Here is a 12,356-nt window from a genome sequence, read left to right on the forward strand (position 1 = left end):
TGTAAATATCAAGCGTGCCGCACAAGCCCTGAAAAGTGCAGCCAAAACGTCTTGATCGCCCCCCGGTGACGGTCCTAGTAAAGGTCATAAGCCCAAAGGAATTAAGCCCAAAAATGTTACAAAGGGTGTTTCTGTCATTTACTGTAGTTTGTATCACGCTGATGTAAGTTCAAGTGTCTGTTTTTAGAATAAGTTTGTTTTTAGTTACGCGATGCTATAAAAACGGTGGTGTAACGTCATGATTGACAGCTGTGATTGACAGGTTCTATGAGCAAAGTAGTCACTGAAGCACCAACAGACTTTTTAGAGAGAGTTGTTAGTATTTTTTTTTTATATTTATACTGTATTTATTTATATATTAATATAAACATTTTACTATTTGAATATCTTTCTTAATGTTGTTCAAATTGACCTTTGGTCTCTTCTGAATACTGGGCCATACACACAGGCCTCAGTCAGGATGTTGAGGTGTAAGAGAGCCGTACTGAACACAGCGTCTGACTGGACACCCTCTGCTGGAAGCCACATCTCACAACAGTGCTGGATCAGAACATTAAACACCCCTGATCGGACCTGAGCCAACTCCATGAGCTCACTCAAAATCTGTCAAAAACCAGAAAGCTTTTATTATATACACTAGTTATGTATATATTTTTTGATCACAAATACCTCAAAATATGTTGTGGATGTAAAGGGAGAAGGCGAAGTGCTTGTAGATCTTTCCCTGACCTGTTGTATGCAGGCCGTGATGCTGGGGTTCTGTTCCTCTGTGAGCTGCAGAAGCCCATGGTCAAAAGCTAAGCGCACGAATCCCTGCAGTGTGGACCAGAAGTCATGAGGGTTTGTGCTCAGAGCCTGAACCACCTTCCATGATGCACATACGGCCTCAACGCACAGAGATTCTTCACACTGCACCATCTGCTGGAGAAAATACACCCATGAACTAAACACGCATCACAACAATCTGTCCGTAAAAAGGCGCAGAAAAAATTATATATATATATATATATATATATATATATATATATATATATATATATATATATATATATATATATATATATATATATATATATTTATTTTATTTTATTTTTTATTTTTTTTACCAAAATCATATTTCTACAATTGCAAACTTCCCTGAAATTCCTGATGTTATTAAAATGTTACTGACACTTGTTTGGCACAAGAAACCTTAACTAAGATTATCAGTTGACTTAGATACTACTTACAAGACTACTTGGTTAACAGTAGAATATGTATTTGTTGCCATTTAAATCTGAAATGATAATTGTTACGTACTCTAAAGTACACGGAGGAATGTGTGTGTGTGTGTGTGTGTGTGAGTTCATCTGTTTTGTGTTTCAGATTCCAATGACACCATATGTGGATGTAAAGTGTCCAGTTGTGTATGTTCTGTCGGTAGCACTTTAAGTCCTGTTCCAAATGTTCATACTATGTACTTCTTATAGTAACTAAAATAACTGGGTAATAACTAGATACGAACTCTGAACCCACCCCTAAACCTAACTTTAAAGGGATAGGTCACCCAAAAATGAAAATTCTGTCTCACTTTACTCACTTTTCATTCTTTACTCACCCTCATGTTGTTCCAAACCTTTATGAATTTCTTTCTTAACACAAAAGAAGATATTTTGAGCAATGTCGGTAACCAAACAGTTGAGGGGCCCCCCACTGACTTCCATAGTATGGGGGAAAAAATACTATGGAAGTCAATAGGGTCCATCAACTGTTTGGTTACCGACATTCTTCAAAATATCTTCTTTTGTGTTCAGCAGAAGAAAGAAATTCATAAAGGTTTGGAACAACTTGAGGGTGAGTAAATCATGACAGAATTTTCATTTTTGGGTGAACTATTCCTTTAACCCATGTAATTACCTTACATTACCCAGTGTAGAAAACTTACTGTAAAATAAAGTACAAATTTCTCTCTTCTCAAGTCGTCACGTTGTGTGAAGGCTGAGGAGCGAGTAGGTAAGCAAGTCGTGCAACATTCATTGTGCACCGCATAGGAACGTCCCGTTGTATTAGACGCACTAGGTTTAGGAGAGAGTGCCACACCCCTGTTTGTTTTGTTTATTTTAATATTTAGAATAGTTTAGTTAGGGCGTTTCACGTTGAAGACTTTTCTGTTCTACATTTTATTTAATTGTCAGTTTAGTTGATAAAACTAGTTAGATGAGTTTCATTTATTTATTTTGTTTGGTACCTCTCATGCTCGCCTTCCCATCTTACACCCTGTTCACACCGGGACGAATTTCACGCGCGATATTCGCCGGCATTTAACGCCTCGTGACTAAACAAAGTGCGCCAATGTGAGTGTGCACACCGACGCGAAAAACGCCACGCGTAAAAGCGTCATTTTTTAAAAAACGCCTCGGGTTCGTTTTTTTGGTTTGACGCACCGCGTCAAAAACTATACGACCAATGAGATTGGCGCTTTTGCTCACGTGTCTGGAGCTTCTGAAGTTACAGTAAAACACAACTTGGGGGCGCTCAAACACAAAACGGTCTTGCAGAGCACACATACGTAACGGCGAAGAAGATATACGCAGAGTAGCGTCTAAACACTGCCGGGAAGAAATAAGACGAGGAAGATGCAAGGCAAGATGAATGTAGAGCTGCTGGTCTCGTTGGTGTCGGAACATAAAGAACTATATGACAAACGCGACAGCGACTACAAAAATCTTGATAAAAGAGAACTGTTATGGAGTGGTATTAAGCGCCATCTAATGTCAGGGAATGAATTTGCATGTTCACTCGGCTCATCGTCAGCGAAAATCGCTTGGGTGTGAACACAAAAAACGCATTGAAAAACGCTGGCGAATAACGCGCGCCGATATTCGTCCCGGTGTGTACGGGCCTTAAGGTTTTTATTTGTATTGTTGTTATTTGTCTCTTGTAAGTATAGATTTTTCACCTTTTTAACTTGGCACTGAACACAAAAATAAACATTTTAATTTAATTCAAGAGTACAGTCTATGTCCTTCTCTTTTGCTGCCCACCTGTGGCAAGACTGATGCCATGAAGTCCAGCACCGGGAGAACAAGATGACCAGGCAATAATGCCAGAGCGTCCACCGCAGCCCTCAGGACCTCAGGAGCTTCAGGAGCCCGGACGGTCCCAGCAGACTTCAGCAGGAAACTCAGACACGTCCACTGATCTCCAATAAACTGGGCCACAATTCGCCCCCAGTCCTTCAGCAAGAGGCCATCTTCTGGATGACTGAAGTAAACACACATTCATACATGAATAAGTGATAATGCTCCTTAGAAAAAATTACTTTGATAAAAGTTCTCCTCCATATGGATGTGGAAGATTATGATAGAATTTATGAACTTGAACTTTTCATTGAAGACCCACAGCAGCCATGATATAATGACCATGCCAACTATTCATAATTAGGTAGCTTATGGTAACACTTTACAAAAAGCTCCCATTAGTTAAATCCTAGTTAGCATTACCTAACATTAACAATGAGCAACACTCTTTGTTAAGGTTAGTTAATAAAAAATACAAATCTTCATTGTTAGTTCATAATATTAGATACAACTTAATTTTAATAATGTTTTGGTAAATGTTGATATTAACTGAGATTAATAAATGCTTATTTTTCATTGTTAGTTTATGTTAACCAATGTGTAATGTAATGTAAAATTGGTAAGTTCACCCAAAAATGAAAATTTTGTCATTAATTGCTCACCCACCCACATCATCTGAGCTTTATGTCCCTCCAATAAAAGCCTAAATTCAATCTTTTCATCATATCTCTTCAGAAAATTTGGACTAAACCGCTCAATTCATACGGATTAGTTTTATGATCTCTTTATGAACTTTTTGAAGCGTCAAAGTGTCAGCTGAGTAGCTGTCAATGGAGGGACAGAAAGCTCTCAGATTTCATTAAAAAGATCTTTATTTGTGTTCTGAAGATGAATGAAAGTCTTACGCATTTGGAACGACATGAGGGCGAGTAATTAATGACAGAATTTTCATTTTTGGGGGCACTATCCCTTTAACTAACAAATGGAGCCTTAGGTCTACCGAAATTGTTTTAGAGCTTGAACAGACCTGACTGTGGCAGTTGTGGGCTTCAGTAATGGCTGGTTGAGATGCTGGGATGATGATGATGATGATGATGATGATGAAGGGTAGAAATAGTCAGTCAGCGAGTGAAGTGATCTCATGGCCTCAGACTGGGACTTCAGGACACCTCGATCAGCCACGTCACACAACAGCGCAAGTGTGGCCATACTGACCGCTCTCTGAACCTGCCCTGGCACAGAGGGATTCTGGGAAAACACAGTTTAGATCTCATTCCATCAGAAATTGCCATCCACTTACAAAATGTTTTAGTAGGTGTCTAATTTGCTAACTAGGAGCTAACTTAAGAAAAACATCCAAAATTATACTGAAAAAAAAAAAAAAAAATATATATATATATATATATATATATATATATATATATATATGAAAAATAAGAATATCTGCTTTGAAAAAAAAATTAAAGAAGACTGTTGTGCTGCTCGACTTACTTTATGGTTCTTTTAAATACTTGAATCTAAATCTAATATTTCTGTAATGACAGCCTAACTTTATATTTGACTTAAAAGTGAAGGGAAATACAGCATATACACAAGAGCATTCTAGGGATAATTTTAGGGTTGGTAAGATTTTTTATGTTTTTGAAAGAAGTCTCTTAAGCTCACTAAGACAAGTACAGTAAAAACAGTAATATTGTGACATATTTCAAATGTAATTTATTCCTGCATTGGCAAAGGTGAATTTTCAGCATCATTACTCCAGTCTTAAGTGTCACATGGCCCTACAGAAATTCTTATATGCTGATTTGGTGTACAAGAAACATTTATTTTTGTTATCAATGTTGAAAACATTTAACAGTTAATATTTTTGTGCTGCACCTGTTCAGGAGGTTCATTAAGGATCCTCAAGCAGTGAGTGGTGAGTTTTGGGATGTAGTTCTGCTGCAGATTTGAGCCGTACCACGAAACAGTGGAGTAAGTGAGAACCAGCTCCCTTAATACTGAGAGATAAAGTTCAGACCTCTCCGCATCACATAACTAGAGAGAGAAGACAGATACAACAGTGTAAAAATCCCCTGAAATCCAGCTAAACCAGATGGTAGTTAATTTTACATGGTTTTAGGTGGTTCAAATTGATGGTCATCAGCTAGTCTAAATGGTTGATGGAACAGGTTTCGACATGGTCGACCCGCTGATTAGAGCTGGTACACCACCTTTGATCAGCAATAAACCAGTTTTGACAACCCAGGCTTAGTTTTCCCCGGTAGGATTCTGTGTGTTACTGTGTGAAAACACTCACCTCCCTCAGTTCCCCACTCAACCTCCTCAGCAGAAACTCCTGCACTGAATCCACCACCGACAGCATGTGCGTCTTCAAAGCGACAGCCACAACATCTTCTACAAACATCCAAACACATCAGCTTCCATTCAGCATGTCCAAAGACAGCATGTTTGTCTTCTTTTCTCAAACACAACACACACCATTCTCCTGCTCTGTATCTGAGCGTCTGCGATGCAGCTGCAGCAAGCTCAACAGTAACTGCAGGCTCTTGTCCGTCTTGTGAAGCACCAGATAGACATTAGTGCTAAGTCTCCGTAAGACATCCAGTAGAGGCTGGAGGAGCAGTTCTAGACCAGGTTCCTCATTCCTGGTCTTCTGCAGGTCTGCTGTAAGCAGTACGGCCCGCGCCAGCTGCTCGGCCTCAGCTGGATCAGGTAGACTTCCTTTCTGATCTGCCAGAAGAGAAGAAACTATAATCACGTACAGCATAAACTCTAATATAATTTTTGATATTTTTTACTAGTGGGTGCAGGACACTATAGTTAATTTATGTAAGTGAGGATCGCAAATAAAGTAAACTGAGATATATAATACCCAAAAACTCTTCAACCAGTGGACTACCAGTAAAATGTATAAAAAATTTGGGACCAAAAGATATTCAGAAACTTTGACCTGACCATGTTTTGCATAAGGTTTTTTCTTTAATTGCTAATGCGACCTTTTTACACCACAGACTGAACAAAATTAAGCATTGCTTGGTAATTGGTTGAGCTAAATTGGTATTATCTAATTGTGTACAGCTGACAGCTATTCAACATAATTTATTTGTGAGACAGTCTAACAGAAGGATTGCCAAAACCAGTGAAATATCAACTGATTTGATAACTCTGAGTTTTTATCATATTTTATTTCCATTTTCTAAACTACAGCGAATAAACTGTGATAATGTGAGAAATGTTGAAGGTGTCTGAATAAATTTTGGTTTGACTGTGTGTACACAACATACTATTTTAAAGGCATAGCTAAATGTGACATATTACAATGGGTTTATTTATGGATTGTTCACTGAAATTAAAAAAAGTTGTCATTTCAGGGCTCAGCGCTAAAGAATTTTTTACTGGCCCCACCACAAAAAAGTAATAAATAAATAAAATAGGCCTAGTTATAGTCTTTGTTGTTTTGGACCCATAACCTTAATAAATAAGGTTGTTACACCAAAAACTATTAGCACAAATACATTTGAACAAAGACAAACATACAAATAAAATAAACACAGCTTTTCATATTTTTCAGGTAAGTCTAACAGTAATTTTCATGTATAGAAAATTAATAATCAAATGTAAAATAGCACTACTTATTACATGGCTCGGTTGAATTCCAATGTAGAATGCGGTCTATTATTTCTTGATAACAGACCGCTGTGAAGTATAACACACCGTTGCCATGAAAAACAGAGCGTTGCTCCGCTTCGCGTCGGGGTCCCGTTCAGCCTGTCGGGGTTGTTATCCGCTATAACAACCGCCTCACTTTACATTATCCCTTACATAGTCTTCATTGTATAAATTAAATATAGATTAATCCTTAATAAAGTTACAAAAGTTATTCAGTCAAGAGCAATGAGTGAGAATTTCTTTGTCCTTTGTTGTTTGATTAACATTAAAACAAAGACAGCAACCGGTCACTTTAAGAGCTGCAAGGATCCAATATACTGTTACACCTGCGTTTTATAGGTGAACAGTTTGCTCACTTAAGATATAACAGACTATGTTTACTAGGATACTCGCCAAGACACACATTTTTTGACGTAATTTTGCAGTTTTGTGCGCAAGAAGGGCATTCACACAGTGTCTGAGAAGCGGCTTTCTGGGTGCTCGCACATAAAACTTCTCACACTATTGAATTAACTCGCATTGTAGAGGGTTGGATTCCGACGATATCGTTCCTCTAAGCCGTTAGAGGAACGATCGTTATAGTTGTCATCCTTTTAGTGTGAATGAGCATTGACAGGAATGTTGTTACAGGATTGACAAAGGATGTCGATGTAGAAATGTTGTGCTGTCTCTCACCTGAGTTGGCTGGAACTGCGAGAAAGGTCTTGAGTCGCTGCTGGACGTAGCTGAATATAGAGACACCTTTACAGTCTGAAGTTGCAGTGCGAAGTTCAGAAGAGCCTAAATCCCCGTCAGTCAGAAGAAAACGGCCTTCATTAGTCTGGAGCCAATTACACAGCTGTGATGGGAGCAAAGTTTGAGCTTTAGTACGTTGCGAATATTAGTTAAGAGACAAATACTTTGCATTTTGTGCATGACTTATAAATTCTGGTTTAGTTAGACTTTGAGTTTACCTCCTTCCAAAGTGCTGTACCCCGACATAGAGACTCATCAGCTCGAAAATGTACAAGGAAACCAAATATCTCATCTAGAGAGACAGTGGACTGCCAAAACAAGAAAATCATTCAGATATCTGTTCTGTTTGATCATTAAATTAACTATTAAATGACTTTGCTAAGAAATGACATTAAGGAGGTTGTGTGCATGTTTCATAACTAGTCACAATGAGCCATGTTTCAACATGTAGAGGCACAAGATGTACAGTGGAGTTATTTAAATGTCAGTTTGCCTCACCTCAGCTATTGTATGGTAAAAGAAAGTCATGTGGGATTGGGACAAAGTGAGGTTGAGTTTATGATGAAAACAAGTCAACTATTACTAACCCTATAAAGCTTATAGTATTATATTTAATATGAGAATTTCTAAAGCCTCTAAACTGTCAACATAATCAAAATTTTACTTTTTAGCAAGTAAAAGGCCTTTTAGAATAATTATAAAATGTGGTACATGTGCTTTGCTGTGAAATTTTTTTTATAAAGTAAACAATATCTTTAGGATAACTTTATATTGTTAGTACCGGTAATATTTCAAGATGAACGTTTACTGGACTGAAGCAACTGATTATCCACGCATCACAGGTTATCAATGAATGCATTATTTATATACATCACATGTTAATATGCAAGTAGTAAATATGATTCAACAGGCTTTTAAGAAATGTGTATCTCTCAATCATCATTATATTGCATTGCATTACATGTTTTCCCCCCTACAATGAAAACTTAAACATAAAACTAAGCATTTAAATTTAATCTTACTAAGACATTTACATTAATGCTACCAGAGTTTAATCTTACATTTTGGACATATAAATAACAACATCTGTACCTAATTGCATTTTTTTCTGCTCACTTTGGACCTAAATAAAAATAAAAATGAGGTGTTTGTTTTCTCCTTGAGAGCGAAATACATGGGCCATACAATTCAGATGTACTTTCAGATATGATTTAAAAAAAACATGTAATTTAAAAAAAAAAAAAAGTGTCTAAAGCTAAACTGCTCCATTTAAAAAGATTATTCTGAATATTATTTAATATCAGACTGTGTTAAGGATCTGAAGGAAAAAAGCAACTGCACAGTACCACATCTGTCAGGCAGAGAGCGGCATGGAGCAGAAAACACTGTGAAGCTCCTCTCAAAAGAACCTGGTGAGTGATCATAGTACAGCGCAGAACTTCTCTGAAAAAAAACACAAACATGAAAATACAATGAGCAGATCATGTGAATTACAAACATTTTTTTTTTTTACAGTCTGTGGTGTCTATTCAAAAGACTTGGTTTAAAACTCTTGATTTAAAACTCTTGATTCACAAGTATTTATTGTACGATTTTCGGTTTCGAATCATCAGAGTTTTGGGTGAATAGACTTTTAAAGGGTAACTCTCGCCAGAATTAAACCTAGGCTCTTTTTGTTAATCACCAGAGTCAAACTTTCATGTAAAAGCATAATTAGAATGGAAATGCCACTTTTAAAATTGACCGTATTTTCGTTTTAGGTCAAAATGCCTTTTGAATGGGAGTGCTTGGGGCACTTCTATGATACCATCAAAAATCGCTATTTTTAAAACACTAAGAAGGCTCGACGCAACATGAAACTGTGCTCGAAGTATCACCAGGGGCTCTTCACATGAACTCGTGCATTGACTACATTGTCTGTGTACACAAAGTTCACTAAAAAAGGCCAAAAAAAGGTTTTGAACAACTCACTGTAGCTGTTGCTCTTCCCGGCCGCCGGCATTTTGTCAGTCAAAAATAGTTGATCTGTATCACTGAATCATTTCATTATTATATGAGGATCCTTTTTCAAACACATAGTCCATGAGCCAGGGGGGTTGATCGGTATCAACATGGGGGCAAATGCTATCATTGTTTTTTGGCAAGGTATACACCCCTAGTATTAGAAAAAACACGATAGCAGTGCAGTGGTGGTAGCGAAATCACCTTTTTGAGCTCATGAAGTTACTAACCCCCTAAAATAAATTCCGTTTTTGAAATCTGGTGTATATCTGGTTTAGGCTCATAATAGGGATATTGTCAATATTCTATAATATGGTGCTTGGTATCGTTGGAAAGGGGACCTTTTAGGCTTTCATGTAAGCCCAGTACTGAATCTGTCTGACAAACACAGAGGTCACATGACTTATTTGGGGCCCTGGCTCATGGACTAACAAGGTCAATATTGATTTTCACTAACGACAAAACAACAAATTATCCGTGAATTTATTTTTACTCTCCTCCCGGTTACGTTGCATTTGGAGATCGACTACTTTTCACTGACAAAATGCCGGCGACCAGAAACACTAACTGATAAAGTGAGTCGTACAAAACCTTTCTTTTTAGAAAACTTTGTGTACACAAACAATGTTCTCAATGCTCGAGTTGTGTCGAGCCTTCTTAGTGTTTTAAAAATAACAATTTTGATGCTATCATAGAAGTGCCCCAAGCACTCCCATTCAAAAGGCAATTTGACTAAAAACGGTCAAACTTAAAAGTGGAGTTTCCATTCTAATTATGCTTTTACACGAAAGTTTGACTCGGGTAGATTAACAAAAAGAGCCGAGGTTCAATTTTGGCGAGAGTTACCCTCTAATGGAGTACCAGAACTCTCTCAGGTTCCATTAAAAAATATCTTTATTTGTGTTTCAAAGATGAACAAAAGTCTTACAGGGTTTGGAACGACATTAGGGTGAGCAAATGATGTCTAAATTTTCATTTTTGGGAGAACTTCTCCTTTAACTCTCTCTATATTTCTCCAATTGCAGGATTTCATGATTCCAGCAGCTAGTAGTTTGTACCTGAATGCGTGGAGTCCATCAGATCCCAGTAAAGGACAAGGGGACAGACAGGACAGGGCCTGGGACAGAAAGAGTAGCGGGACTGCGCACCATTGCCGTGAACCCAACCGCTGAATGAGCTGCAGCAACACTGAACCTGAACACAATAACAACAATTATTTCTGCATGTGGAATTGCAGGATTTAGAACTTTAGAAGGATTTATCCTGAACTCTTTCTGATGGATTTATTTAATATCCTAAAACAGAGACCAAAACCCTCTTTACCTCTGTTCTCTTCTGGCAAACTGCTGAAGAAATTCACCATAAAGATTTGGAGTTTCACTCCCAGCTCTGGACAATCTCTGATGTTCTGCTGTGGTGCCCTGTGAAAACAAACAGCTTAAAAACATTCAAAGATAGAGACCAAACTAATTGTATCATGTTATAAAACTTCAGCTAGTATGAATTTTAACACCAGGGGACAATTACCTGTGATAGAGAGCGCTCTCTGCAAGAACATCCATGAGAGGGCCAATTACAAACTGATAACCAGAAAAACATTCATTATCAATAAATGCTTTCACAAACTATTTTACTTGCATAATGTGACATATTTCTGGGTTATCTCATAAGGCATAAGATCCCACTATCCTAAACCTATAAAGCCTACTGTATCATATTTGATTTGCGAGTCTCTAAGGCCTCTAAATTATGAACATGATCAAAACTTTGCTTAACAACCTTTTGTGCTCAATCTACCTCTAACCTTCTGTCGTCTGATTGATAGTTTATACATTTTTTAGCAAGTAAAAGGTAATTTAGTATAATTATAAATTATACTAAATATTAATATAAATTATACACTTAAACAGGTAATTTGCTTTGAAATCTTTACTGATTTGTGTAAAGTAAGAATACATTTTATATTGTAAGTGATATATTAAATATATACCGAATATTGACTGAATTTTACTGACTGAAGCAACTTTGGTTTTCATGATTATCCATGCATCATTTTGATAAAAATCATGCTAAAATGTGAGTCAAATATGATACATCAGTCTTTTAATGAAAGTATATTTGTCAGTCGTCAATGCATAGCATTGAATTGAATGTTTTCCCCCACAATGTTTTTTTTCCTTCTCAAGTGTGAGCTCAATATTCTCACATATGATACTAGATGAGCCTGATGTAAAAGTCTGATGTATCAAATATGAAAAAAAAAAAAAAAAAAAACATGTAAACTTTTTTAAAGATTTTACAATTTTTTGTTTAAAGGTATGCTATATGCTATATATATAGAACCAATGAGGTTCATTCTCGTGTTACGCAGAACATTTGAGCTTCAGCAAGAACCAATGAGGTTCATTCTCGTGTTATGCAGAACATTTGAGCTTCAGCAAGAACCAATGAGGTTCATTCTCGTGTTACGCCGTACGTTTGAGCTTCAGCAAGAACCAATGAGGTTCATTCTCGTGTTACGCCGTACGTTTGAGCTTCAGCAAGAACCAATGAGGTTCATTCTCGTGTTACGCAATACGTTTGAGCTTCAGTAAGAACCAATGAGGCTCATTCTCGTGTTACGCAGCACGTTTGAGCTTCCGCAAGAACCAATGAGGTTCATTCTCGTGTTACGCAATACGTTTGAGCTTCAGTAAGAACCAATGAGGTTCATTCTCGTGTTACGCAGAACATTTGAGCTTCAGCAAGAACCAATGAGGTTCATTCTCGTGTTACGCAGCACGTTTGAGCTTCAGCAAGAACCAATGAGGTTCATTCTCGTGTTACGCAATACGTTTGAGCTTATGCAAGAACCAATGAGGTTCATTCTCGTGTTACGCAATACGTTTG

At 37.3% G+C, this 12,356-nt stretch overlaps 1 protein-coding gene across 1 annotated transcript in view; it reads right to left on the minus strand.

Moving 5' to 3' along the window:
* Window positions 1–12,356, minus strand: part of tarbp1 (TAR (HIV-1) RNA binding protein 1) — a 36,951-nt gene that overhangs the window by 22,452 nt on the left and 2,143 nt on the right. The window contains exons 5-17 of the mRNA XM_081351409.1: window positions 10,995–11,047; window positions 10,791–10,888; window positions 10,526–10,661; window positions 8,813–8,909; window positions 7,685–7,774; window positions 7,407–7,569; window positions 5,541–5,792; window positions 5,359–5,456; window positions 4,938–5,096; window positions 4,087–4,307; window positions 3,024–3,243; window positions 730–918; window positions 413–603 (exon numbers count right to left, since the gene is read on the minus strand). Of these exons, the coding sequence (XP_081207535.1) occupies window positions 413–603; window positions 730–918; window positions 3,024–3,243; window positions 4,087–4,307; window positions 4,938–5,096; window positions 5,359–5,456; window positions 5,541–5,792; window positions 7,407–7,569; window positions 7,685–7,774; window positions 8,813–8,909; window positions 10,526–10,661; window positions 10,791–10,888; window positions 10,995–11,047 (1,967 nt within the window). The remainder of the gene's footprint in view (window positions 1–412; window positions 604–729; window positions 919–3,023; window positions 3,244–4,086; window positions 4,308–4,937; window positions 5,097–5,358; window positions 5,457–5,540; window positions 5,793–7,406; window positions 7,570–7,684; window positions 7,775–8,812; window positions 8,910–10,525; window positions 10,662–10,790; window positions 10,889–10,994; window positions 11,048–12,356) is intronic.

This window comes from Scardinius erythrophthalmus (genome assembly GCF_964197995.2).
Source record: "Scardinius erythrophthalmus genome assembly, chromosome: 21".
NCBI classification, from domain to species: Eukaryota; Metazoa; Chordata; class Actinopteri; order Cypriniformes; family Leuciscidae; genus Scardinius; species Scardinius erythrophthalmus.